This window comes from Vitis vinifera, chromosome 4 (genome assembly GCF_030704535.1).
Source record: "Vitis vinifera cultivar Pinot Noir 40024 chromosome 4, ASM3070453v1".
Classification (NCBI taxonomy): domain Eukaryota; kingdom Viridiplantae; phylum Streptophyta; class Magnoliopsida; order Vitales; family Vitaceae; genus Vitis; species Vitis vinifera.
The window spans coordinates 13,974,221-13,998,342 of NC_081808.1; the positions used below are offsets into that span (position 1 = coordinate 13,974,221).

Below are 24,122 nucleotides of genomic sequence, written 5' to 3' on the forward strand. Positions count from 1 at the left end.
AGCTTGAAGAAGGAGAGGGAGAGAGAAGGAGAAAAAAAGCTAGGGGAAAGATCCCATTGACGACGAGTGAGAAATGCTGGAGAGTTTTGGAGTTTGAGCTGAGGTAGAGAGATATTTTTCTGAGGATCCCATTGCTGTTAGAGAGGGTGTGCCTTCTCCGCTGTGGAGAAGAGGTTTTGAAGCTGTTTGGGGCAGCAAGTTTCCAAGGGAGTGAGAGGTTCTTGGAGGCTGGTCATAGAGGAAGAGGATAAAAGGAGAGTTATCCAGAGAGGGGAGCTGCTAGAGTATATCCTTGAGCATTGTATCTTGGCTAGGATTGAAAAGAAGAGTGAGACTTTTCTGGACTTTTCTGGAGTGCTTTTTCTGGGGAACGAGAAGGGTATATTTGCTAAGGAAAGGAGTAGAGGAGGAAACAGCAAGGTTTGATCATTTCTCATCCTATGTTCTTATTTCTTACTTCATATTATCTTATTTTTTATGCTCACTTTGCGTTTCTTGCTGATATCTAGACGTCTGCTTTGTTTATCTGAGGAAAACCTGCTTCTGATTTTTGTTTGCTTGATCCTTGTTTTCTCTCGTATGAGTTGCATATTGGTTGTACATGGTGTTTGAGTTTTAAGTTCATTTAAATCCTCCCACCAATCACTTTTGCAAGCTCTTTGATCTTCATGAAGCAGGTTTCGGATTTAATGGCATTATGTCCCCTTCTATATTGCTGTGTTCTCCTTCTTCTTTTTGTTCTTTTTCTTTTTCTTCGCTTTTCTCTCTATTTTTGGCATCTTTTGGAGAGGTGATTCGTTGGCTCGAGAGGAAAGCAAGATAGCAGGTTGCTTGGGGGAGCATGCTTTTTCAAGGAGGGAAGATGGGTATTTTTCGTGGTTGTTTCGGGGATATGGAAGTTGGAAGCGTATCTGGTAGAGAGAGTTGAGTTTTTGAAGCCTGCTGAGGGAGGTTTGTCAGAGGGCTCTGTAAGCTCCAGAGGGGAGGAGGTGTTTTTGGAGAAGTCTGCATTGCTCAGAATGTGGTTATTGGTGCCCAGATTTCTGGGATATTTCAGTTTTGGATCAGTAGGAGTGGGGCTTAATTTCTTAAGAACGCACCATATGAAGAAGCATGTAGTTTCATTATTGAAGCATAGATGGTCAGGTTCTTGTCTGAAGTCTCTGGGAGGATTGTCTTCAACTCAGGTACCACAAACAGGCTACAAGGGGCTAATAAGGGAGTGGGTAGTTGGCTTCTGCTCACCACACTAACCCTTTGAAACCTATGAAGAAAGTGTTATAATTCCATGCTTTCAGAAAAGCCTGTGACGTTCGTAGAGAGGGGGCTCCTTGCATCGCTATTATTTTTGTAGACCTCGGTATTGCAGTTGCTGTAGGATAAGCTTGGCGCACCTAGAGTTCTATTGGCCTCGTATGAAACGTGTATGAAATCTATCACTATGCCCCCATGCATATTACCATACCCATTTCCCATCATCTCCACACTCATTCTCTAAACCCATTAAACCCCTTCCATGTTCATCACCTCACCCACTCTACACATTCCACCAACCCGTAGTCTATCCCTGCGCATGCATAGCTGCCCCAAAGTCTTTTCAATCACCATTGACAGCATCCCAAATTCATCTCCCCGTGTGCATGGACCCATGCAAACCCTTCCATCATTTTTCCCATCTTCATTCCTCCCATATCACTATGCTTTACATGCCCACTGCCCACTCCTTCATCTCCATACTTCACCATACCCATTCCTTGCCTATGTATATCAACTTGCCCCATTTCTCTCACTAAATCCCGCCACCCAGTCCACTCTGAAACAGGAGGTTCAAAAGGTGGTGACAGTAGAAGAAGTTCATGTAAGTATGCTTGGGGTAGGCATCCCTGTGGTTGAGTGCATTGGGCACTAGACAAGCTGTTGCAGCTAAGATGATTGATCCAATAGAAAGAAAGTCCGAAATAGACGCCTACAACATTGATGGACAAAAATTGGAAGATGTTTAAGGAGATGTGGAACTAAGGGATGCTTATTTCAGTTATCCAACAAAAGCAGAACAACTACTTATATGTAATGAGGTGATGAGGTGACTTAGTATCCTGCAACTGTTCATCCTAGTGATAGAAAGACAGCTTGTTCTTCATTGAGGTCAATGTTGACGTCTTGTTGACTCCGAAGGCAATGTGGTGATAGGTAGCATGATGAAGCATGGGTGTAAAAGAACAAGACTTCCACGTGGTACAGGCAGCTTTAATGTTGATGTTAGAACTCCCGTAGACGGTTGAAGGTTGTTTCAATGCATAGTTTCCAATTGAGGCCATTGCAAATGCTTTAGTTACAACTATACCCAATCCAGAGGGTGTAAGTGGTGCTGCAAGCAATTCAATTCAAGAATCTACTCACATAAAATTTGTTAAGGCACCCCTCATTGTACTTTCAGAATCCTCATCCTCATATAGTGTTATTCTACACACTATCACTGTTTTCTGAAACCTTATAGCAGTTACCATCTAGTTCAGTGATAAGTGCAAATCCCTCCTAAGCGTGATATGAGAGGTCACGAGCAGTACCTCGGTACCATATTCAGCAGTCCATCTAATTCAAAATTGTAGTAGAAGCTCTTCAATACCTCCAGAAATCCATGGAAATCTTGCTACATATCACCAATAGCTCATCATTCAAACAGTCTGCATAGATCCATTGAACTCCCTAGAGATTTGGGATGCTAAGTGAGCTGAAGATCAAGTCTACATGGCTGAGATGTTGATGCAAAGGAAGGATGGTCGCCACAATTTTCCAGCAATATTTGCAGCAGATCGAGTTATTCATGTGTTCATGTTTGAGAAAGGGTGTTAGGGACATACAGGAAATTACGAGAGATCCTCTTCACAGGCAGAGATGGAATAATATGTAGTCAATGTTCCAGGTGCCCCAAGTTTACGCTTCTAGTCTGCATGGCTTGCTTAGTCACTCCTATGCCACGTGTCACCTCCCATTCCATCACTCTTTTGGCTTAGAAAATAATTTTCTGATTCCTTTCTTGCAAATAACTTTTTAAACATCGGTTTTCAAATAATTTAAATATTTTCCATCTTTCATCCTTAGGTTTTCTTTAGGTTCCAACATTTTGTTTTTAATAAAATTTGCTGCCATCTTTCTTCGACATGCAACTTTCATAACTTCTCTGATTTTAAAACGTTTTAAAATAAGCCAAAAATCAAATTTTGTAATTCTCAGGTGATGGGATTTATGGAATTGATTCGTGCAAAATAAATGGGCTTTGGTGGGGGCCCAACATCAAATAAATTTTCTTTAAAGTAAAAATGAATTTTGAGTGAAGTGTCATGCGTGCCTTTGATGATTTTGTACTCGATTTAGTGACATGTGAGCTATATTTATGCTCTTTATTTTGCACTAACCCTCTCTCTTGATAGCGCATAGTGGCTCGCTATTCAGGTACACACTCATTCCCACTCTGGTTAGTTTATATACATTTTCTAACTCTCATATGTGCATGATTGATTCGGGTATTTATTGATTTTCTCAATGATTGCCATGTCAACTTCATGTCATTAGTAGAGACCCAACTTTAGGAACTCAGAGGGGTGTTACGGTCTTTACTGTACCTTCCCGATGAGTAATCTGACCCCAGAACCCGATCCGGTTTTTCACAGACCACCTTTTTGAAAACAAGGAGTCACACTTAAGATTTTTCTTTTTTATTTTGTTTACCCTTTAAAAATAAAACGAAAATAAGTGGCGATGCCAAGTCAATTTTTCTTAATCAATAAAGATCAATTTTTCGAGCTCTCCATCAAGTGGAAAACGCATGAGCCGAAATGCGGGGTCCACAGTCTATTTTCACTTATTTTTTTTATAATTATTTAAAAAATTATTATATAAATAAAATGACTAAAAATAAAATACTAAATATAAAAATTATCTTTAAAAAATATTTAAAAACATAAAAAAAAAATGTTAAAAACATTTCAAATAGTGATTTGTTTTACAAAACATAAAAAAATTGTTAATAAAAACTGTCTTTTTGAATTAGTTTAAAGTCAAAAAGCGCATTACGCTTTAACGAGTTTTTGAAGTGACGTGTAGGGTAAAATGTAAATTACGTCGCATTTGAGGGGTAAAGTATTCTTCGTTTGTACTGTCACAGGTCTCCCCTACTCGTATCATTGGATGGGTCGACCCACTTGAGCAATAAAAGTGAAACTGAGAAATTCTAAGAGCAGACGCGTGCAGAAGAACCACTAAAAATATCTGACTTCGAAGAACGCACAGATCTGACCCAAGACACCGCAAACGCAACTCTCTCCCAAAACATGAGCCTCTTCGGTTTGGGCAGGCAAGCAACCTACCTAACCATTTCTCTATTCCTATATATTTTTTTTCTTTACTTGCCTTGCTCTCATTCTTCTCCTCATCCTTCACACCCGATCTCTTCTTTTAGCTGTTTTTTTTTTGTTTTTTTTGTTTTCCTTTTTGATTGATGTAGAATTAGCGATTTTACCCGACTGTTTACTCTTCCTATTATTTTCTTTCTGATTTTAGCTTAGCTAATTCCATGATTGCATAATTCATATCATACTTGCGTAAATGAATGGTCAGCTTGTTTCTCCCATCATATGCGAACTTACAAATTTCAGTGATTTTGGGGTTTTTTAATTTTATTTTATTTATTTTGTGCAGAAATAATAATTTCAGTAATTTTGTAAGTGCATATTGTACCTGGGCTTGTTCAGCGCCCTTTTTCCTTTCTCAGCTATCTACCTTGTTTTGCTTTGCCTTTAAGGCTATTTGAAATCAGATTTACGTATTTCAGATATCTCTTCCTTCCTTTTGACTATAAATCCATTGTAATTATTAATTATATAATTGCCTTTTTTTTATTTGTCAGAAAAAAAAGTGTGTTTCCACACACTCGATGGAGAAAATGCACAAAATAGGAACCTTTCATGCACTCATCATTGGTCAAAGTATTACCTGGTCAAAGGTAGTACCTATATCATTAAAATGTACTAGAATTATCAAAGTAGTATCTTTAACCGAAAAGTGCACAAAATTCTAATTAATTGTAGATATATGTATGATGTTTGGATTTGAAAATCCTTGGTTCCTATTTTGTGATTTTTTCCATGAGTGTGTGGAAACACAATTCCCCCCCCCCCCCCCCCCCCCCCCCAAAAAAAAAAAAAGAGATTCCATGTTAGTGTGCTGTTTTTTTTTTTTGATCAGAAACGAAGAAGATTATATTAATAAAAGAACAAATACAGGAGAGAAAAAAGAGACAATAGAAAGAGAAAAAAACCAAGGGAAGGATGAGAGGTCCTTCCTACACAAATACCAAGGAAAAAATCCAACAATAGAACTCTAAAAACCAAGAGAAACCCCATCAATCTTCAAACTCTTGAAATGCAAATCCCAATCCAATTGAGTTGTAGAATGCTTAGAGGAACTCCTCTAAAAGCTTCAGTACAAGAAGCCCATAGAGAAGAATAAAACCGGATCAAATCCCAAACCATCTCTTCTGTTCTCCCTTTATTCTCAAAGATCCTATTGTTTCTTTCTTGCCACACCATCCAAATCAAAGTAAGGCAAGCAATTTGCCAAAGTGTCTTGCCTCTTAATGAGTTCCCCAAACCTTTAAAAGAAATAACCAACATGTCCTCAAGGCTCCTTGGAGGGACCCAAATCAAACCTACTAGATTGAACAACCTGTGCCAAAGTCCAATAGTAACGGGACAATGAAGAAAAAGGTGGTCAATCGACTCTCCATTTCCTTTGCAAAGAATGCACCATTGAGTACAGAGGGCTTTGTAGGGTCTTCTCAATTGCAACTTGTCATTAGTGTTTACCTTCCCATGTGCTACTAACCAAGCAAGGGCCTTAACCTTTGAAGGGACTTTTGAGCTCCATAAAAACTTGGCCGGAAGGAACATTAAAGGATTTGAAACTTTTGACAAGGCACAGAAAAAAGATTTCACTGAAAACGAGCCTGACGAGGACAAAGACCACGCTCTTGAGTTTGATGAAGAAGGGGAAAAAAGCACAGAATTAAGGGAGGACATTAATCTCTGAAGGAGATCAATTTCTGAATCCGTTAGATTGCAGCAAAAGTTAAAATTCCAAGACAGTGGTAAGGAATTGCCAAGGACATTTGAGACAGAGAGGTTTTTCACAGACAATAATTCTGTAAAGATCAGCAAATTGAGAGCACAAAGTTTGGTTTCCCTACCAAAGATCTTCCCAAAACCGAATTCTCTCCCCATTGCCCACCACTAAGTGGACAAAAGGGGAGAACTCCTGGAAAACTTGAGCAATAGGCTTCCAAGGACATCTGTGAGACCATCTAACCACCGTGTTGGCGTCCCATCCATTAGGATGTGTCCCATATATACTCGCAATAACCTTATGCCAAAGACCGCTCCTTTCTCTAGGGAACCTCCAGAGCCATTTCCCTAAGAGGGCAATATTTCTCATAGAAGTCTTCCCAAAGCCCAAACCTCCCATCTCCTTTGGTCTACTAACAACCTCCCATCTGATTAGGTGATCTTTCTTCCCTTCCCCGGCCCCAGACCAAAGAAAATCCCTTTGCATCTTCTCAATCTTTGAAGCTATAGATACTGGGATTTTAAAGAGGGATAGGAAGTAGCTAGGGATGTGAGACAGACAAGACTGAATTAAAGTAATCCTCCCTCCCAAAGACAAATAGGCCTTTTTCCACCCATTCAGCCTCCTCGAAATTCTCTCAACCATTGGATCCCAAAAGCCTATTGTCTTTGGGTTCCCTCCCAAAGGAAGGCCTAAATAAGACAAAGGCCACTCTGATACTCTGCAATCCAAGACCAAAGCCAAACTAGACAACAACTCTTGCCTAGTGTTAATACATCAAATGGTGCTTTTTTCTAAGTTGATTTTTAAACCAGATACTTGCCCAAAAACCAAAAGGATAATCTTGAGGTTTTGAAGAAGGTCCAAAGAGGCTTTAGAGAAAAATATGGTATCATCAGCAAATTGTAACAAGGACACTCTAGTCCTATCCCTCCCCACAAGGAAACCCTCAGTTATCCCAGTTTCCTCAGCTCTAATCATCAACCTACTTAGAACATCTGCTACTAGAGTAAAAAGGAAAGGAGAAAGAGGGTCTCCCTGTCTCAAACCTCTAGAGGCCTTAACCCAACCCTTTGCATTCCCATTAACTAGGATTGCAAAGCTAGATGAAGACAAACAACCCCTCATCCAAGATCTCCATTTCTGGCTGAACCCCTTCCTTTGAAGCACATGATCTAAAAAGCCCCAATCCACATGATCATAGGCCTTCTCAAAATCAATTTTGAAGACTACCCCTTCCTCCCCTGACCTTCTTTTCTCATCCACCACTTCATTGGCTATCAATATAGCATCCAAAATTTGTCTCCTTTCCACAAAGGCTCCTTGAGAGCCAAAGATTGTTTCATGTAAAACTTTGCGTAAACGCCCTGATAAGATCTTAACAATTATCTTATATAAACTTGTAACCAAACTAATAGGTCTATAATCTGAGATTTTAAAAGTTTGGCTTTTCTTAGGCACCATAGCAATGAATGTCGCATTTGTACTTTGGTTTATTACCCCCTTAGTGTGGAACTCAAAAAACACCCTCATAAGATCCTCTTTTATCACATCCCAACACTCTTGATAAACTGCTATAGTAAAGCCATCAGGGCCAGGGGCCTTTTCTTTATTCAATTGGAAAACTGCCATTCAAACCTCCTCTTCAGAAAACGGTCTATCCAACCAAATTGCACTTTCTCCAGAAATAGGGGCCCAATCAATCCCTTCAATCTTCCAAGAGTTACCTTTGGGTTTGGAATAGAGATTCCTAAAGAAATTTACAATCTCCTCAGAAATAATCTCAATGTTATTTAAAGTCTCCCCCTTCTCAGAAATCAGAGACTTAATGAACTTCTTGCTTCTTCTTCCAGTGGCCACTCTGTGAAAAAACTTAGAGTTGCAATCCCCTTCTTTAATCCACTTAACCCTAGATTTTTGTCTTCATTGCACCTCTTCCTTTAATAACAAATTCTCTAGCTCCTTCCTTCTTAAGGTCCTTTCTGAAACCAGATCAAGATTTAAATTCCCTTCTTGTTCAATTCGATCAATTCTGCCTAAGTCCGAAAGAATGTGCTTTTTCCTCTCTCTTAAATCTCCAAAGGCCACTATATTCCACTCTTTCAACTTTGATTTAATAAACTTTAGTTTTCTCATAAACTTGTGACCTTCCCAACCTTCAACCGTACACTCTTGCCACCAATCTCTAAACTTCTCTTTAAACTCAGGATGGAGCAACCACATATTCTCAAACCTAAAAGGAGTCGGTCCCCATTTTAAAGGATTAGTTTCCAAACAAATTGGGCTATGATCAGAGGTCCATCTAGGAAGGGCCTCTTGAATACTTTGAGAGAAAAAAGAATCCCACTCAGAAGAGAACAAAAACCTATCCAACCTCTTGCAAATAGGATCGACTTGCATGTTTGACCATGTAAAAGCCGCATTCCTAAGAGGGGGATCCAACAAACCACATTCCCTTATAAACTCGTCAAAACACTTCATGTTGACTGTTAACCTAGAGTCACCCATTTTCTCAGATATCCTCCTAATCACTTTAAAATCCCCTCCTACGCACCACCTTGGGAAAGTCAGACCATGCAGGTCTTGAAGCTCCAACCAAAAGTCCTTCCTCCACACAGGCTTATTCGGGCCATACATTGAGGTTAACCAAAAAAACCCTTCCTCATCAGAGTTCAATTTTACAGTTACAGAGAAAGATCCTAACACCTTCTCTGAACACTTGAACTTAATTGAATCCCACAAGATCACAATCCCCCCCGATGCCCCACAAGCAGGAAGAGCAGCCCATTCTAGACTTTTACCTTTCCAAACACTACTCACAAACCTCCTATCCCAAATTTCTCGCTTTGTTTCTTGATGCATCACCACATCTGGGTTTTGAGTACTTAAAAAAACCTTCTCACAGTCCTTCTTTTCTTCCTAGATCTTAAACCTCTTGTATTCCAACTTAAGATCTTCATGAAAACAAAAACAACCCGACACAACCAGCACCCAGTACTAATCCTCTCCTCGAGTTCCAGATTCATTTTTCCTCTTTCTTCTAGAATAAACCTTGTCCGCAGAGAGAGCACTCTTGTTCTCTCCTTCCACACCTTTTCCATTATCCCTGACAATTCTAATCCTCAAACTCTCCAGAACCGATTGAACCTTGACCATCTTCCTAGGCGTAAGCCCCTCAACCTGAAAACCTTCCAACGGGAGGGTGGAAGGTTCTAGCACTGGGAACGAAGCCTCACTTGAGACACCATGCACCTCAGGGTTACTGAGGGTTTCCCTAAGGAGAGGCTGGTCTTTAGATTTTTGGTTAGAGGTTTCTAGGGAGACCACCACACCTTCCGAACAGGACGCACCACCACGATGGCTGATATTCACCATAGGAGAGATAAAAAAAGAACCACGCTGAACGACATGGCTTGACTCCAACGGAATGGAAGAAAAAGACTGACAATGAGAACGGTGAACCAAAGAAACAGAGGTTTCGGGAAGAAAATTTGGCTCAAAAGCCCCATACAAAGGAAGATCCCACTCGGATACAGCTGAGAAAGGAGTACGCACCTTATTGACCAATTTGCATTGCAGAATCCCCTCTTCTCCCTCTGTCTTGCCGGTAAAAGCTTTGGATGTTTCAAAACCAGTGGAGAGATCGCTCTTTCTGGAGTGAGATTTGCCCCGAAAAGTGTCTCGATTTGTCTCCGGTGAGCCACCTCCTTCTAAGTTTCGCTTCGGGGTAGAAGACGCCTCCTCTAATCTCGGCGGCCAACTTCTTGCTTTGCGCCTTACGGAGACTGAGGATCCTTTTGGCTTTGACGACACTTGAAGATGACCTTTCGGCATTATATTTTTTGCAGTGAACCCTGGTCTTAGGAGCTTTGAAGACAAAGATGCATTTGGGCCGCCATTAGAGGATCCTTTATGGGCTGGAGTCGCTAGAGGCCTAAAATCTTTCGCCCCGAATTGGGCCTAATCAGAACGAGCTTCAAAGGCGTCTGGTGTTGGCCTGATGTTGCTTCTCGTCGTTGGGCCCAACATCCACCTTCCCTTTCCTTTCTTCCCCTTAGCCGATTTTGAATCTGAAGAACGAAAATGGGAACGATGATGAGGCATCCGGCTATGGCACTCATTGGTCCTGTCAATAGCTTGTAGCCCCTCAGCGTGCTGTGGCTTCTGAAAGACGCAACCCCCTGCTGACCTCAGCTCGTCCTTGCTGCGATTTGACTCAGGCCTGAGAGAGACTTCTCTGCCATCTTCTCCGTCATCTTCTCCGATGACTGTAACTGCAACCATGTATGTCCAATCTCCATCTTCTACCTCTAATAGCGTTGGAAGCACGACATTTGGAAGCATTTCCACCCACAATGTTACCTTCGTCAAATCAACAAGCTTCAGCGACTTCCTCGCCACCTTCGTTACCCTCCCCCACTACTGCAAAATGTGTCTCAACTGCACCTCATCCCACAGGTGGAAAGGAAGACCTCTTATTTCCAACCACCCCCGTCTAAATTTTCCATTAACGACTGAGTTCTCTTTTGGCGACCATCTCCTCAGAGCAATAACCTCTCCTCTCGCAGTGAAGCTCCCTTGATCTTGAATCCACTGAGCTTTCCTTGTAGAGTCCACAAAAAAACACCCTTTGTAAGCAGAAATGGGTGTTACAGACACCATTCCTTTCATCCCCACCCTTCTCGCTATAGCTTTTCCAACCTCACACCAGTCTCGTATTTTTCCTTTGCTTTCACAAACTACAGCTCTTGCCCACTTTCCAACTGGCATCTCTGCACCGTTCCTAGGTCCTTTCTCTGCAACCACATCAGCATAGGAACACTCACCTCTGTACATTCCTTTGCTCTCTTGAGGCTTTTTTTGCTTCTCCATCGAATCTCTTTCAGCTTGAACAGAGAACTCTTGGACTGAAACAATCACCTTCCTAAGATTTTCCCACCCACAACCATTAACACCTTCAGGAACAACTAAAACCAAAGGTTTTCTCTTTGCAACGAATTCTGTGATTTTCATATATCTCCCTCTGCTATTAAAACATATCTCCATCAGATGAGTCCTAGTCTTGCCCCTCATTTTTCGAATGAAACCCCTGGAAGCCTCCAAATCCATAGCTTTCTCTAACTGCTCCAATAACCAGCCCGTCTCCTCCTCTCCAAAACCTAAAGAAACCATAAAACCTCGACTTCTCTCTGTTACTGAAATCCATGTTCCTCCATTGCAATATTCAGACTTTTCCTGGAAAACCTTTTTCTCCACTACAAACGACTGATTTCGATTCATCTTTTTCCAGGCTATTCTGCCCAATTTTTTTTTGATTTCTCTAGCCCTTGTTATCATTTATCACCTTGTCCATAATCATAGCTGATTCATCTTCCTCCGTTAGTGTGCTGTTTTTAGTTGTACAATAAATGTCAAATCTGACAAAAAGCTTTTCTAATTTGGTTCTTGGACACATTAAGCAGTATTATATATAATATTATATAAAATTAAGTGTATTTATACATTGTGTCGATAAAAAGAAGCACTACAAGGGGAAGCACATAGAAGAAGGTGGTCTTGTTGGATAATGTTATTATTAGTAATATCAAACAATTAATTGTGGATGGTAGATTTTCATTCTATTTTTAAATTTTTTCTAGAAATTTTTTGGAGGTTGAAGAAATCTGTCCCCATAGGTGGATCGATTGGTAGGCTCTCCTGCTTAGGTATTGGTGGTCTCATGAAGGTCATAAGTAGGTGGTTTTCCTGGTAACATGAACCTGTATGAAAAATGTCATCAGAAGTCATTCTTCCCTGAAGATATGTCCAGACATAATATTATTTTTAAAATACCTATCAATGATGTTTCTAGACATTGCCAAAGATTCTATATTTTTGCTCATGTGACAAAATATTGGCCTCAGAACTCTATATCTGCCTGCATCACAAAAACTTTGGTGTGGATGTCAGAGTTTGACATGCATCCTCAGAATACGCAAATTGCAACATGTTTGTTGCTTGTCAATGCAGCAAATGTTGTCCAACTTAAAACTAACAATAAGTAGGTATTTTTGTTATTTATGGTAGGCATTGTACTATGCTAGTTTTATACTTACTAAAAATCCACATAAAATGGTATGGGTGAAGAAGTTGCTAAAGTGGTTTCCATTTTATTCTCTATGATGTTAATGAAGAATGTGTTGCAGTGATAGGGTTGAAAGAGAGACACAATTACAAAGAAGATAAAAATTGGGAAGGATTAGAACTTTGTTGTCTTTCAACACTCTTTCTTATTCAAATATTATATAATCTCTTATTTATAGATATTCACACTCAACAAAATAGAAACTCCTACTCTTGTGTTTCCTGAAGGAAGAGGAATGGTAAGGGGTTGGCCGTTGCTCGCTCGGAAGCTTAGAAGCCTTGGTGTAAAGCTTGTGGTTCTTCCCTTGTGGCTTCTAAAACTAGCACTACCTTGGTTCAATGAGTTATAGGAAAGAGTTTTGTTGAAGGGTCTACTTATGCGAATGTAGTCAAGTACGAAAAGATGGGTGTAGATGAGGTTGTGTGGATTTCGTTGGCGGGTTGATTCCTTCATCAAAGTGTAGGACTTGTCACTATTTAGTTGGAAAATGGGGAGATCCCTTTTCTCTTTTCTTTAAGATCTTGGGCCAAGTCCTTTTGGAATTTGAGAGGGGAGCTTCACCTCACATTTTTAGGTGGACCTCTTATCCTCTTTGAAAAAATTAATTTGGATGAGAGTGAGTTAGTCCCAATGGGGGAGGTTTATAACACAGAGGATTTGGCTAGGGTGTTGGGGTATAAAGTGGGCTCTCTCCCTTCGACTTATTTGGGCCTCCCTTTGGGAGCTTCCTTTAATAAGTGTGGGACATAGTGGCATAAAGATTTCAGAAACGTCTTGCTTTGTGGAAGAGGTAGTATTTATCAAAAGGAGGGAAATTGACATTAATAAAGAGCGCTTTATTGAGCCTACCAATCTACTACAGGTCTTTATTTTGTAATCCCTCACAAGGTGAGTCTTAGATTGGAGAAGCTTCAAAGAGACTTCTTTTGGGGGGAGGGGAGCTCTAAAGTAAGCCTCACCTAGTGAATTAGTCAGTAGTTGGTTTGGATAAAAAGGATAGGGGCTTGGGTATTAGAAATTTGTCTACTTTGAATAAGGTTCTTCTAAGGAAATGGTGTTAGAGATTTGGTTCTGACAACGAGTCTCTTTGGAAATAGGTGATTGTAGGGAAGTATGGAGAGAAGAGGGGTGGGGGTGGGTGTTTCAGAGCTTCGAGGGAAGGTTATGGGGTTGGCCTTTGGAAGGCGATCTAGAGTGGGTGGAAGGAGTTTTTAACAAAAGGGTTGGTTTTAGGGTAAGAAATTGTAGGAGGGTGAGATTTTCGATGGATAGGTGGTATGGGAAGGATCCCTTGGTTGTGGCTTTCCTAGAGTTGTTTTTTATAGCCAGTAATAAAGATGCCTGGGTGGACTAGTTGTGGGATCAGGTTGGAGAAGTGGGATGTTGGAATCTAGTGTTCACAAGATAGATAAGTGATTGAGAATTGGGAGAGGTGGAAGAGTTGCTCAAAGGTTGCAAGGACAAGTGATCAGAAGAGGTGCTGAGGATGTCATGGCTTAACAGTTATCAAAGGGAGGCTCTTTTACAGTTAAGTCTTTTTACTCCTCCTTAGCAAGTCGCTCTTCGAAAGGATTCCCCTTAGGCATTGTGTAGAATCCTTAGGTCCTAATGAGAGTGATCTTTTTTGCTTGGGAAGTAGTTTGAGAAAAAATTCTTACTTTAGACTAGCTAAAAGGAGGGGTTGGTGTTTTTTAACTAGATGTTATTTGTACAAGGGTGAAGAGGAGTCAACAAACCATATTCTCTTTCACTATCCCAAGGCAATCATGTTGTGGCATCTTATCTTTGCTCTCTTCGATGTTCAATGGGTAATGCCTTTCTCAATAAAGGATGTCCTCCTTAGTTGGTGGGGGGGTTTTGTTGGGAAGAAAAGAAAGAATGTGTGGATAACAACTCCTTTGTGCTTATTTTAGACCTTTTAGAAAGAGGGAAACCGAAGGGCCTCTGAAGATTCTGATTTGACGGACCTTGTTATTTTATGGTCCTTTTTGTACATGTTCTTAGAGTGGGTCAAGATACATTTAGGGTCTATCACTTTTTCTTTATTTGATTGGCTAGGTTGTAAGTGAGGTGAGAGAGTTGTTTTTTGTGTATCCCTCCTTTTATTTGGTCATGTACACATTGTGTATACTTTTGGGCTTTGTAAGCACTTTGAATACAAATTTTGTTACCTATTAAAAAAAAAAAGCTGTTTGTTTTTTTATTCTTTTATTTCTATTAAGTATTAAGAATTAATAAGGTGAGGGTCATGTTGAGATATTATTTTGGTTGTTTCAAAAAGTTATTTTTAGCATCTAGCGAAAAGCTATATATTTTGAAAATGAATTGGATGCTGTCTTGATTGCAAAGGAATTGGTGGATGAAAAGAGGAGATTAAGAGAGGAAGGGGTAGTCTTCAAAATTGATTTTGAAAAGGCCTATTACCATGTTGATTGAGATTTTTTAGATTATGTTCTTGAAAGAAAAGGGTTTAGCTTAAGATGGAGGTCCTGGATGAGGGGGTGTTTATCTTCGACAACTTTTGCAATCTTAGTGAATGGTAATGCTAAGGGTTAGGTTAAGGCTTTTAGAGGCCTACGACAAGGAGATTCTCTTTCCCCTTTTCTCTTCACCATTGTGGTTGATGTTTTAAGTGGATTGATTATGAGGGTGGAAGAGAGAGGTGTTTTTGAGGGGTTTTGGTGGGTAGAGATAGGACTAGGGTGTCTCATTTTCAATTCACAAATGACACTATCTTTTTCTCCAGAGCATCCTTGGAAGAGCTATAGTCTCTTAAGCTAATTTTGTTGGTGTTTGGACGTTTGTCAAGGTTAAGGATTAATCTAAATAAGAGCACTCTCTTTGGAATCAACATTAGCCAAAGTCAAATAGCCAGGTTGGCTTCTCTGCTTGATTGTGCAGTCTCTGATTGGCCTTTATTGTATTTGGGTCTTCCTTTAGGGGGGAATCCAAATTCGATTTCTTTTTGGGACCTAGTGTTGGATAGTCTGTGGGAGGTTGGATGGATGAAAAGAGCCTTCTTATCCTTAGGTGGTAGAATCACCCTATTTCAGTCATATTTGTTGCACATCCTGAACTACTTTCTTTCTCTTTTTAAAATTCCGGCCTCAGTTGCTTTTAGGATGGAGAAAATACAAAGAGATTTTCTTTGGTCGGGTTCGGGGGAGGGTAAAAAGGATCATTTGGTTAGGTGGGATTTAGTTTGTAGGCCTAAGGAGTTTGGTGGTTTAGGGTTTGGGAAAATTTCTTTGAGGAACCAAGCTTTATTAGGGAAATGGTTCTAAAGGTACCCTAAGGAAAGTTTTGCCCTTTGGCACTAGGTTATGTTGAGTATCTATAGGACACATCCGAATGGATGGGGTGCTAACAATATAGTTAGATGGTCACATCGTTGCCCTTGGAAGACCATTGCACATTTGCTCCAAGTTTTTTTCGCACACACTCGTTTTGTGGTGGGTGATGAGACCAGAATTTGTTTTTGGGAAGATCTATGATGGGGGGATCAACCTTTTAGCTTATGATTTTCAAGACTGTTTAGAGTCACCACAACAAAAAACCTTCCTATTTCAGCTATTCTGGGTAATAACACTTCTTTGTCTTGGGATTTCACCTTTCGTTGCAATCTATTTGATGTGGAGTTTGTGGATTTTGAAAGACTATTGTCTCTACTTTACAGTGTTTATTTATATCCTTTTGTTCTAGATGTGAAAACTTGGGTTCCGTCCTCTTTAGGAGCATTCTCAATAAACTCGTTTTTTTTAACCTTATCTAATTTCTCAAATTCTATTCCTTTCTACCTTGTTAATTTTTTGTGGAAGTCAAAAGTCTCTTCTAAAGTCAGGGCCTTTGCTTGGTTAGTGGCACATAAGAAAGTAAGTACCAATGACATGCTACAATTGAGGAGGCCTTTCAAAGCGTTTAGCCCTGATTGGTGCATCCTCTACAGGGGGAGTAGTGAGATGATTGATCATCTTTTCTTGCGCTGTCCGATCACTTTGGGTCTGTGGCATAGATCTTTTCTCAAGTGGTGATGGAGTGGGTTCAGCCAAGCAATATTCGCGATATGATGGTGATCTCCTTAAAGTGTTTTGGGAATTCTAATAGAGGCAGGACTCTTTGGAGGATAACGTGTCTCTCTTTGTTGTGGATTGTGTGGAGAGAGAGGAATGCTAGGATTTTTGAGGATACTTGGAGGACGTTGGAGTTGATGTGAAATTCTCTTCAGTTTTATGTTTCTTTTTGGGCTTACTATACAAACATTTTTAAACCCTATCCTTTGAGTGTAATTCAACTTAATTGGCTATCGATTTGCACACCTTAAGGTTGGGTCTACAAGGTCTAGGTTCATTATACGTGTATAAGCCTTTTGTCTTTTTGTAAGCCCTCCTTGTTTAGCAGAGGTTTTCTTAGTTTTTTGATAAGGTTTGTTCATCTTGGGGAGGACTTCTCATCCTTTTCATGTTTTTCTATTTTAATACATTTGTTTGTTTCTGATTAAAAAAAAAAAACCATATATTTTAACTTTTTTCCATTGAGTAATTTTTTTTAAAAAAGAAGTAATAAGTAAAAAACAAAGTTAAAAATAAATCATCTAAAGTCTGAAAACAAATTGCATTCAAAATTAAGTTAAAAAAACAAATACCACCTAAAAATAATTCTAATATTTAGAAAATTTCTAAATCAAATTTAACTTTTCCACATGCCCCCTTAAACTTGATTTGTGACTCCTCAACCTTCTAAAATCTTCAAACTTCAAAGGCTTGGTAAAAATATTCACAATTTGATGTTGTGATTTTGCAAATTTTAATAGTACCTCTTTCTTCATAATGTACTCTCTAATAAAATGATATTTTGTATTGATGTTGGATCATATTAAATAGGTTCAAGAGAGGATTGTAAAATTTTCGTGGTAAATACTTGTACAATGTAATGCCCAAATGAGACTATGACACTCATACACATAGATTCACATTCTCTCTTTTATTGACAGTTTCCTATACACTATAATGCCCAAACAAGACTAAATAGCACACATACATAGATTCACATTCTCTCTCTCTCTTTCTCTCTCTAATTGTCTTGGCTTAACTAAATTACACATGCGTAGATTCACATTCTCTCTCTCCCTTGCTTTCTCCCTTTAGCTGTCTTGGCTTGCTTCTGGTTTGTGTATATTATTTGCTTTGTGTATGTATAGTTTAGATATCATTATTACTTACCACCTTATTCTTAATTTCAAGGTTATGCTTAATATAGTATTATTTTCTTTTGCTATTAATGCTTTCAGAATTTTCTCATCCTCAAATAAATTCTGCCTTAATTTTTTTTTTTTCTTTCCCTTATTTATTTGTTTATTCATTTATTTTCTTTTTAATTTGCAAGCAGGAACCAAAGGACATTCCGTCCAAAAAAGAGTGCACCCTCAGGGAGTAAGGTTGATTCTACCTTTTTATCTAATAACACAAATTGTCTTGTCTCTTCTGTTTTTTACCATGACATGATTACCAATCTTGCATTTACTTGAATTGCTTTATGTAATATTGTTTGTTTGTTTTCCTCTTTATATTTTTGGATATTGTTTCAAGCCAAGGTCTTATGTTTTGGCAAATGTATCGAATAGGAACTTGTTTTACCTTCTAATAGTTTCATTGCTCATCATTTTCATTGCGGTAATTGTTGGATAACCAATTTTCCTAAAAACTTAAAGCTTATACAATTTGGGACCACAATGTATATTGTGCACTCTAACCACCTTCCTCTATAGCCTCCTTTGGGCTTTACGCGAGCTTAATAAATTGAGGAAGTAAACATATGGTGAGGTTTGAACACATGACCTCATATCAAACAAGGCTTTAATTCCATGTTAGATAACCAATTTTTTTAACAAGTGTAATAAGCTTTTAGGAAAATTGGTTGTCCAATATGGTATCGGAGCCTTAGTAGAAGAGTCAAAGATAACAAAGCACACAAGAACGTTAGGAAAGGAATTTTAGTTAAAGGTAGAGTCAATTGTTCTCTCATTGCAATGTGATGTGTAATTTCTCCTATACACTTATTACATCTTAAAAGGTTGAAATTGTTAAGTGTCTAAATGGTCTAAATCCGTAATACATGAGGGGATCATGACACACGACAAGACCATGGTGCATGAAGGGAATCGTGGTACATGAGGAGAGTGTAGCACAAAAGAAAGTCAATGAAATAAGGATTTGGTTTAGACAAGTTTTCTAAGAGTGTATCAAGAGAGATGAAATATTGATTCAATAGAATTTGATTTAATGTGAATATTGTTGGAAAGTGTCTCAAATTCCTAATTGATATATGTTCCTTGTTGTAAAAATATTATATAAAATATTTTTTATATTGATATGTCATTGTAATATTAAATTTCTTTATAGAATAAAAAAAGTTATTAGGAATATCTTTATAAATATTAAATAAGTCATAAGTTCAAGTTGTAGGAGTTGCATGTTGGGGGAGGGATTGTAAGGTATGCAACAATGTTGCTTCATGAGAAAAGGAAGGTTAAAAAATAACCTTGGGATGGGCGTGTAAGGTCAGAGATGGTTACGTCTTGTTATAAGCCTTAGGATGAGTCAAGGCCCCAAGATGAAGGCATTGTGTGGGATCCCATTAAGTCATAGGATGAGTGTGACATCAAACCACATAAAGAGGATGAGCTTGACCTCACTGGCAGTCAATTGATTTTTAGATGAGATGACTTAGTCTTTGATCCTAACAAGTCCTTGATCTCCTTTGACACCGTGTTGAACAACAAATTCTTCTAAAAGCTTAAGGGGAATAAGTTGTCTAACATGGTATCAAAGCCTCATTTAATGGGAGGTCATTTGTTCGAACCTCATCACATGTTTATTTCCTCACTTTTTTAAGCTCATGTATAAGCCAAGGAGACTATTTGTGGTTTGTTTATCTATGGGCCTGTGTGTGCTTATGTGTTTTTCTACGTGTGTATATGGGGTCACATGTGAAGGAGGGTGTTAGAGTGCATGATATATATTGTAGGCCCAAATTCTACAAGCTTAAGCTTTTAAGAAAATTGGTTATTTAATAATAATGACATACTGGGGGTGTTTGCAAATACGCTTTTTTTTTCTCTCTTCATATTTCAATAGGTCATTGATTCTTAGTATATACAAAAAAGATATTTTTGTTTGTAGGACATTTATAAATTGCATTTGTTCCTAATTGAAAAAAATTTATTACTTAGAAAAATAATGGGAATGCAATGTGAGTCCTCTAAAGCTTGAAACAAAATGATGAATACATGAACAAATGTCTATGAATATGAAGCTATGAAAAATGGTATATGATCAGGATGTGCCAAAAGGTAGGGAGGTTAGTTGTCCCCCCAAAGGTCAACCCTATCCTAGCATCTTTCTTGGCTAGAAAATCCTTTAGATCCACTAAGCTTCCCTCCTTAAGCTAGAAATTTTACTTCCACCTCTATTATTAATAAACATATCTTCATAAGCCTTCCATGGAAAAAAATATTCCATTTTGACATATCTATTTTCCTTCACAAAAAGAAAATAACTATGGAATCTTGTCCTATTAGATATTAAACATTAGGTTTTTTCCCTCCTACTCCTAAAAAGAACTAACACTTTTGCCTACACGGCATAGTGATGAGAATGACATTCAAGAAATTCTCGAAACTCTTATGGGGCTTCACTACTAGTGAGTACCTTCATAAGGTGCCACATGATAGAGGAGCATTGTTGGTTGGGTGTGGTTAAATCTACTTGGTTCTAGTGTCCTTGGGAAGTATTTTCAAAAACACTTCTAAAAAATAGTTTTTGAAAACTGTTTTTTGATGTTTTGTAGAATGAAAACTATTTGAGAACTTGAAATGTTCTTGACTTGTTTTGTATGTTTTTAAATATGTTTTAAAAATAACTTTTATCTTTAGTACTTTATTTTTAATCATTCTCTATATTTGTATAATTAATTTTTAAAACAACCCTCGAAAAGAAGTGAAAATAACTAAAAGATGTTATCTGCAACCGCATAGTTTTCTGTTTTCTAGTTGCCAAACGTGTTTTCCTATTCGTTTTGTATTTTTTATTTTTTATTTTTAAATTCTAGCATACTAAACAAGGCCTTAAACTTTTCAATCTAAGGGTATTTTGGTCATCTTTTACATATAAGGTTTTCAATGTCAAAGTTAATTCATTTTATGAATTTTTGTTATTGTCTGGAGTTGGTTTGTCTATATTTAGTTATCTTAAATTTTATTTCACCTTGCTCTAATGAAAGTTTCTAAATTTGAGAGTAGGATTTGGAAAGCAAGCATCATGTACAATATTTTGTTGTTGTTGTTGTTTTTATTCGTGCTTTATTATTATTATTATTAGGGTTAATTTCATTGAGACCCCTTGAGGTTTAGTGTAAATATACTAAGCCACCACAGGTTTCGAATTTTGTCAGTTAGCACCTTTATAAATTTATTTCCTCTATAAATTTTATTTTTTAAAGAATAAAATTCATATTTTGGAGAATTTGTTGAACACTCTTATCTAAAATATTTTTAACTAAAATCTCTTTAAAAAATCATTTTATAGACGAAATAAATTTATAGGAGTGCTAATTGATGAAGTTTGAAACCAATGGTGATTAGGTGTATTTACACCAAACCTTAGGGGTCTCAATGGAATTAACCCTTATTGTTATTATTATTTAATGGCCTATAGAAGTTTCTTATTTAGTCTTCATTTATTTATTTATATTTTAAAGTTTGTGCCTTATCTAGAGTTCAATAAGTTTTTTCATGTTTTGAGTTAGAGAGATTTGGTAATTATATTTCCATGTAAGCAAGAGTTTTTGAGACTATTTCATCATTCAATGCATAAGAATTCTCTGTAGATGTGCTCTCATTCAATGGTAAGTCCCCATTTTTTTTCTTTTCTAGGTGAGAGTTTTAGAAGGCCTTAATAACATTTTTAAGTTTTATTATCTCTCTTTTCTTCTTCTTGTTTCCTTTTCTATTCTGACCATATTAATTAAATCAATTATTAATTATTGCTGTATGTACTATATATACATCCAGTCTTCACTATGAGAACTCACTCTTTTGATCACAACCCTAACCATACTTGAGCCCTAGTGCTCTAAAGCCAAAATGTACCCTTTCTTGTTGTTCAAAGTTCCCAGCATGCTTTTCCCCATTGATTTTAGCGTGTAAGCCACCTAAAAGACATAACCAAATTACCCATTGAAAAATAGAAGAAATTCTGTCTGCACACCCGATTCATGCTTCTCCTTTATAAATCAAAATTCAATTCTCTTTTTTCCTCCAACTATTGATTTTTCCAACAAAAAATCTCTATACCTTTACCAATCTGTTTCTAAATAATGCTGGGGTTGAAGTAATGTAACCTCAATAATTGCTCTTAATCAAAGTCCTTTTGTCCCTGATAGAGAGATACTGCCTTTCCACAGCAAATCTTTTCTCAAAACAGTGAGTCCTGTGTTACACTTCCCTCAAAGGAGGCCCCCAACAGAAGGTTGAGAAATTCAGAGCTGACTGCTCCAAATGATGCCAGAATGTTTCATCACTAATGTCAACACTGTACAGAACCAAAAAAAAAAAAAAAAAAAAAGAAACTAAATATAGGGTTTCATGTGGAATTGCTAGGGAGTGCAGATCTCAAATTTTACAAACTTTTGAGTATGTTCAGTTGGTCATTCCATTTTTCTTATATATATATCTATGAAAAATAGGGCTGTTTTTTCTTGTATTTGATTTCTACTTCTGATTGGTGACTCTACCGACCATTAAGTAATTCTTGAAGGGTCATTTGTTTGTTTGTTTTTTGTTCTTTTTTGATCAAAAACAACAATTCATTGATAAGGAATTGAAAGTATATGTGAAAGATAAAGAATCCTTCCCAAAGATACAAAACTTGGGTCAAATGAAACAAGTGGATAAATTCCCCAAAGTACAAAACAAGACCTATACCTTACATTTGTTGATGGAAAAAAGGTGAAACATTACTTTTCTTGAGCTATTTGCTGGATATTTTGTACTCATTAGGATTGTCAATATAGTGAGCACCTACAAATTGCCCTTTTCTTGTTGTTATCCTGCTACTATTGGCCTTGAATAGGTTTGATTTTGCTGTATGTAGACTACAATTGTGGTTTGATGTATTGGGACTGTCTGGTGCATGTTGGGGGTTGTCAACCTTGATTTATTGTGTGTCTCTCCTGGAAGCTTGTGTTGGGCTTGCTTTTACATTGTAAGTGTTTTTTCTATTTTTTTTCCTCCTTTTTTCCTCTTCTTATGAGTAGTTTATTGTGTAGCTTGTGGTTCTTAAAAGACACATGTCCGCTGTTAGAAACTCAGGGACTGCAGGTCCAGCTGTCGAGAATCAAAGAATCTGTGTGAGATTAGTTCTGACAATCCCAATATTCATCTGAATACAGTTAAAGTAGATGAGGCAAATTACTTGATTTAGGGTGTCAGCATGTTTGTCTTTTATGGGAGAGGAGAGTTTGGCTATGTAAATGGACAAATCAAAGAAGCTCAGTCTAATGGTACTATTTGTGGGAAATGCGAAACAGATACCACATGATTTAGTGGTGTGGCTGTGGATCAACAAATGATCCCCTTCCGCTGATTTGCAAAGAGACAGCAGTTAGAGAGGATGCACCTCTCCTTAGCTGGATGATCATCAAAATCTTCTCTGAAATTGTTGTCCAAGTCACAAGAACCATCTCTCAAGGAGCAATCTTCTTCATTTCTATCTTTGAGAACCCTTACCCCTCTCGAGTTCTCAACTGCAATATATGATTTAATGGAGACATATTTATACTTAGAAAGCCCCCATGCCTTGTCATCTGTATCACTACATTTGCTCACATTTTGAATTAAGGTACAAGAAAGCATCCATCAATTTCAACTCGTAGTAGTTGAAATATCCTGTATACTTTGGATTGCAACAAGCCCCCCATTGAATGTGACCAGCTCCAATAACCTACAATTGAAGCTTTCTTTTAGCATCGGTTTGGTGGAGGTCTGGAAACTGGTGCCAGAAACACAGGTTTACACCATCCCCCACTAAGAGCAATAAACTTCATTAACTTTAAGAAGCTCTCATAGCCTTGCCAAGCACTTTTCTAACAAAATCATTTTCCTAGTGGGGCTTTGTTTTGTAGCTTTAAACTTCTGACTCGGAACCCCTTCTCTCTCTTAGTGAGCACATCACCCCCGTGTAAGCAAATGCATTTTTTTTCCCCTCTTCTAATCCACCTCACTAGTAATCATTTTGCAATTGCCCTAATTTGTTCCTGATTGAAACATGGATGAGAGAGGTTGACAAGAATAATCTTGCAAACATGACACCACTTTTGATGTGAATTAGTCTTCTCCTTTTGACAAATAATGCATCTTTAATTCAGCTCTTTTCACCATTCTTTTAACTACTGGCAACTGCTAACTGGGTTACGTTTTTGAGAGGCCTCCCGTGGTAAACCCAGTTAGATTGAGGTGATTTCTCGCACCTGGAAGATTAAGTTATCTAACACATTAACATTCTCTACTGGATCCATTGGGTCATCCTCACTCTTTTCTTGGTGGACCTTAAGACATGACACTGCTTCAAGCACAAAAAAGGCATAAATGAGATATCACCAATTGGTCCATATTCACCCCATAAAAGCAAATAGTGTCATGCACATTCAACAAAAGCAAGATCAAACCTGAAGTTGTGTATGAACCCTCTCTGCTTCCTTAGCTACCAATTTGCTAAGCATTTTCACAACAAAAATAAATAGAAGGTAGATCCTTCTGCTTTAACCCCCTGGCACTTGTGAAGAAACGTATCAGGCTACCATTCTGAAGAATGTATATAGATGC

General features: G+C 38.0%; 1 protein-coding gene and 1 long non-coding RNA gene across 4 annotated transcripts in view; both read left to right on the forward strand.

The window, feature by feature from the left end:
- Positions 1–4,165: 4,165 nt before the first annotated feature.
- The window catches only part of LOC100260402 (MOB kinase activator-like 1A), a 63,748-nt gene continuing 43,791 nt past the window's right edge, over positions 4,166–24,122 (forward strand). Inside the window, exons 1-2 of one of the 3 annotated variants that reach the window (XM_003631810.4) lie at positions 4,166–4,354; positions 17,630–17,678. In XM_003631810.4, coding sequence (XP_003631858.1) covers positions 4,332–4,354; positions 17,630–17,678 — 72 coding nt within the window. In that variant the 5' untranslated portion in view covers positions 4,166–4,331. Of the gene's footprint in view, positions 4,355–17,623; positions 17,679–22,392; positions 22,504–24,122 lie in introns of those variants that run through there. The other 2 variants (XM_059736333.1, XM_059736332.1) reach the window with 2 other exon arrangements.
- Positions 4,362–5,179, forward strand: LOC132253640 (uncharacterized). Its single transcript, XR_009465524.1, has 2 exons — positions 4,362–4,720; positions 4,907–5,179. It is a non-coding gene; the product is annotated as an uncharacterized LOC132253640 (long non-coding RNA).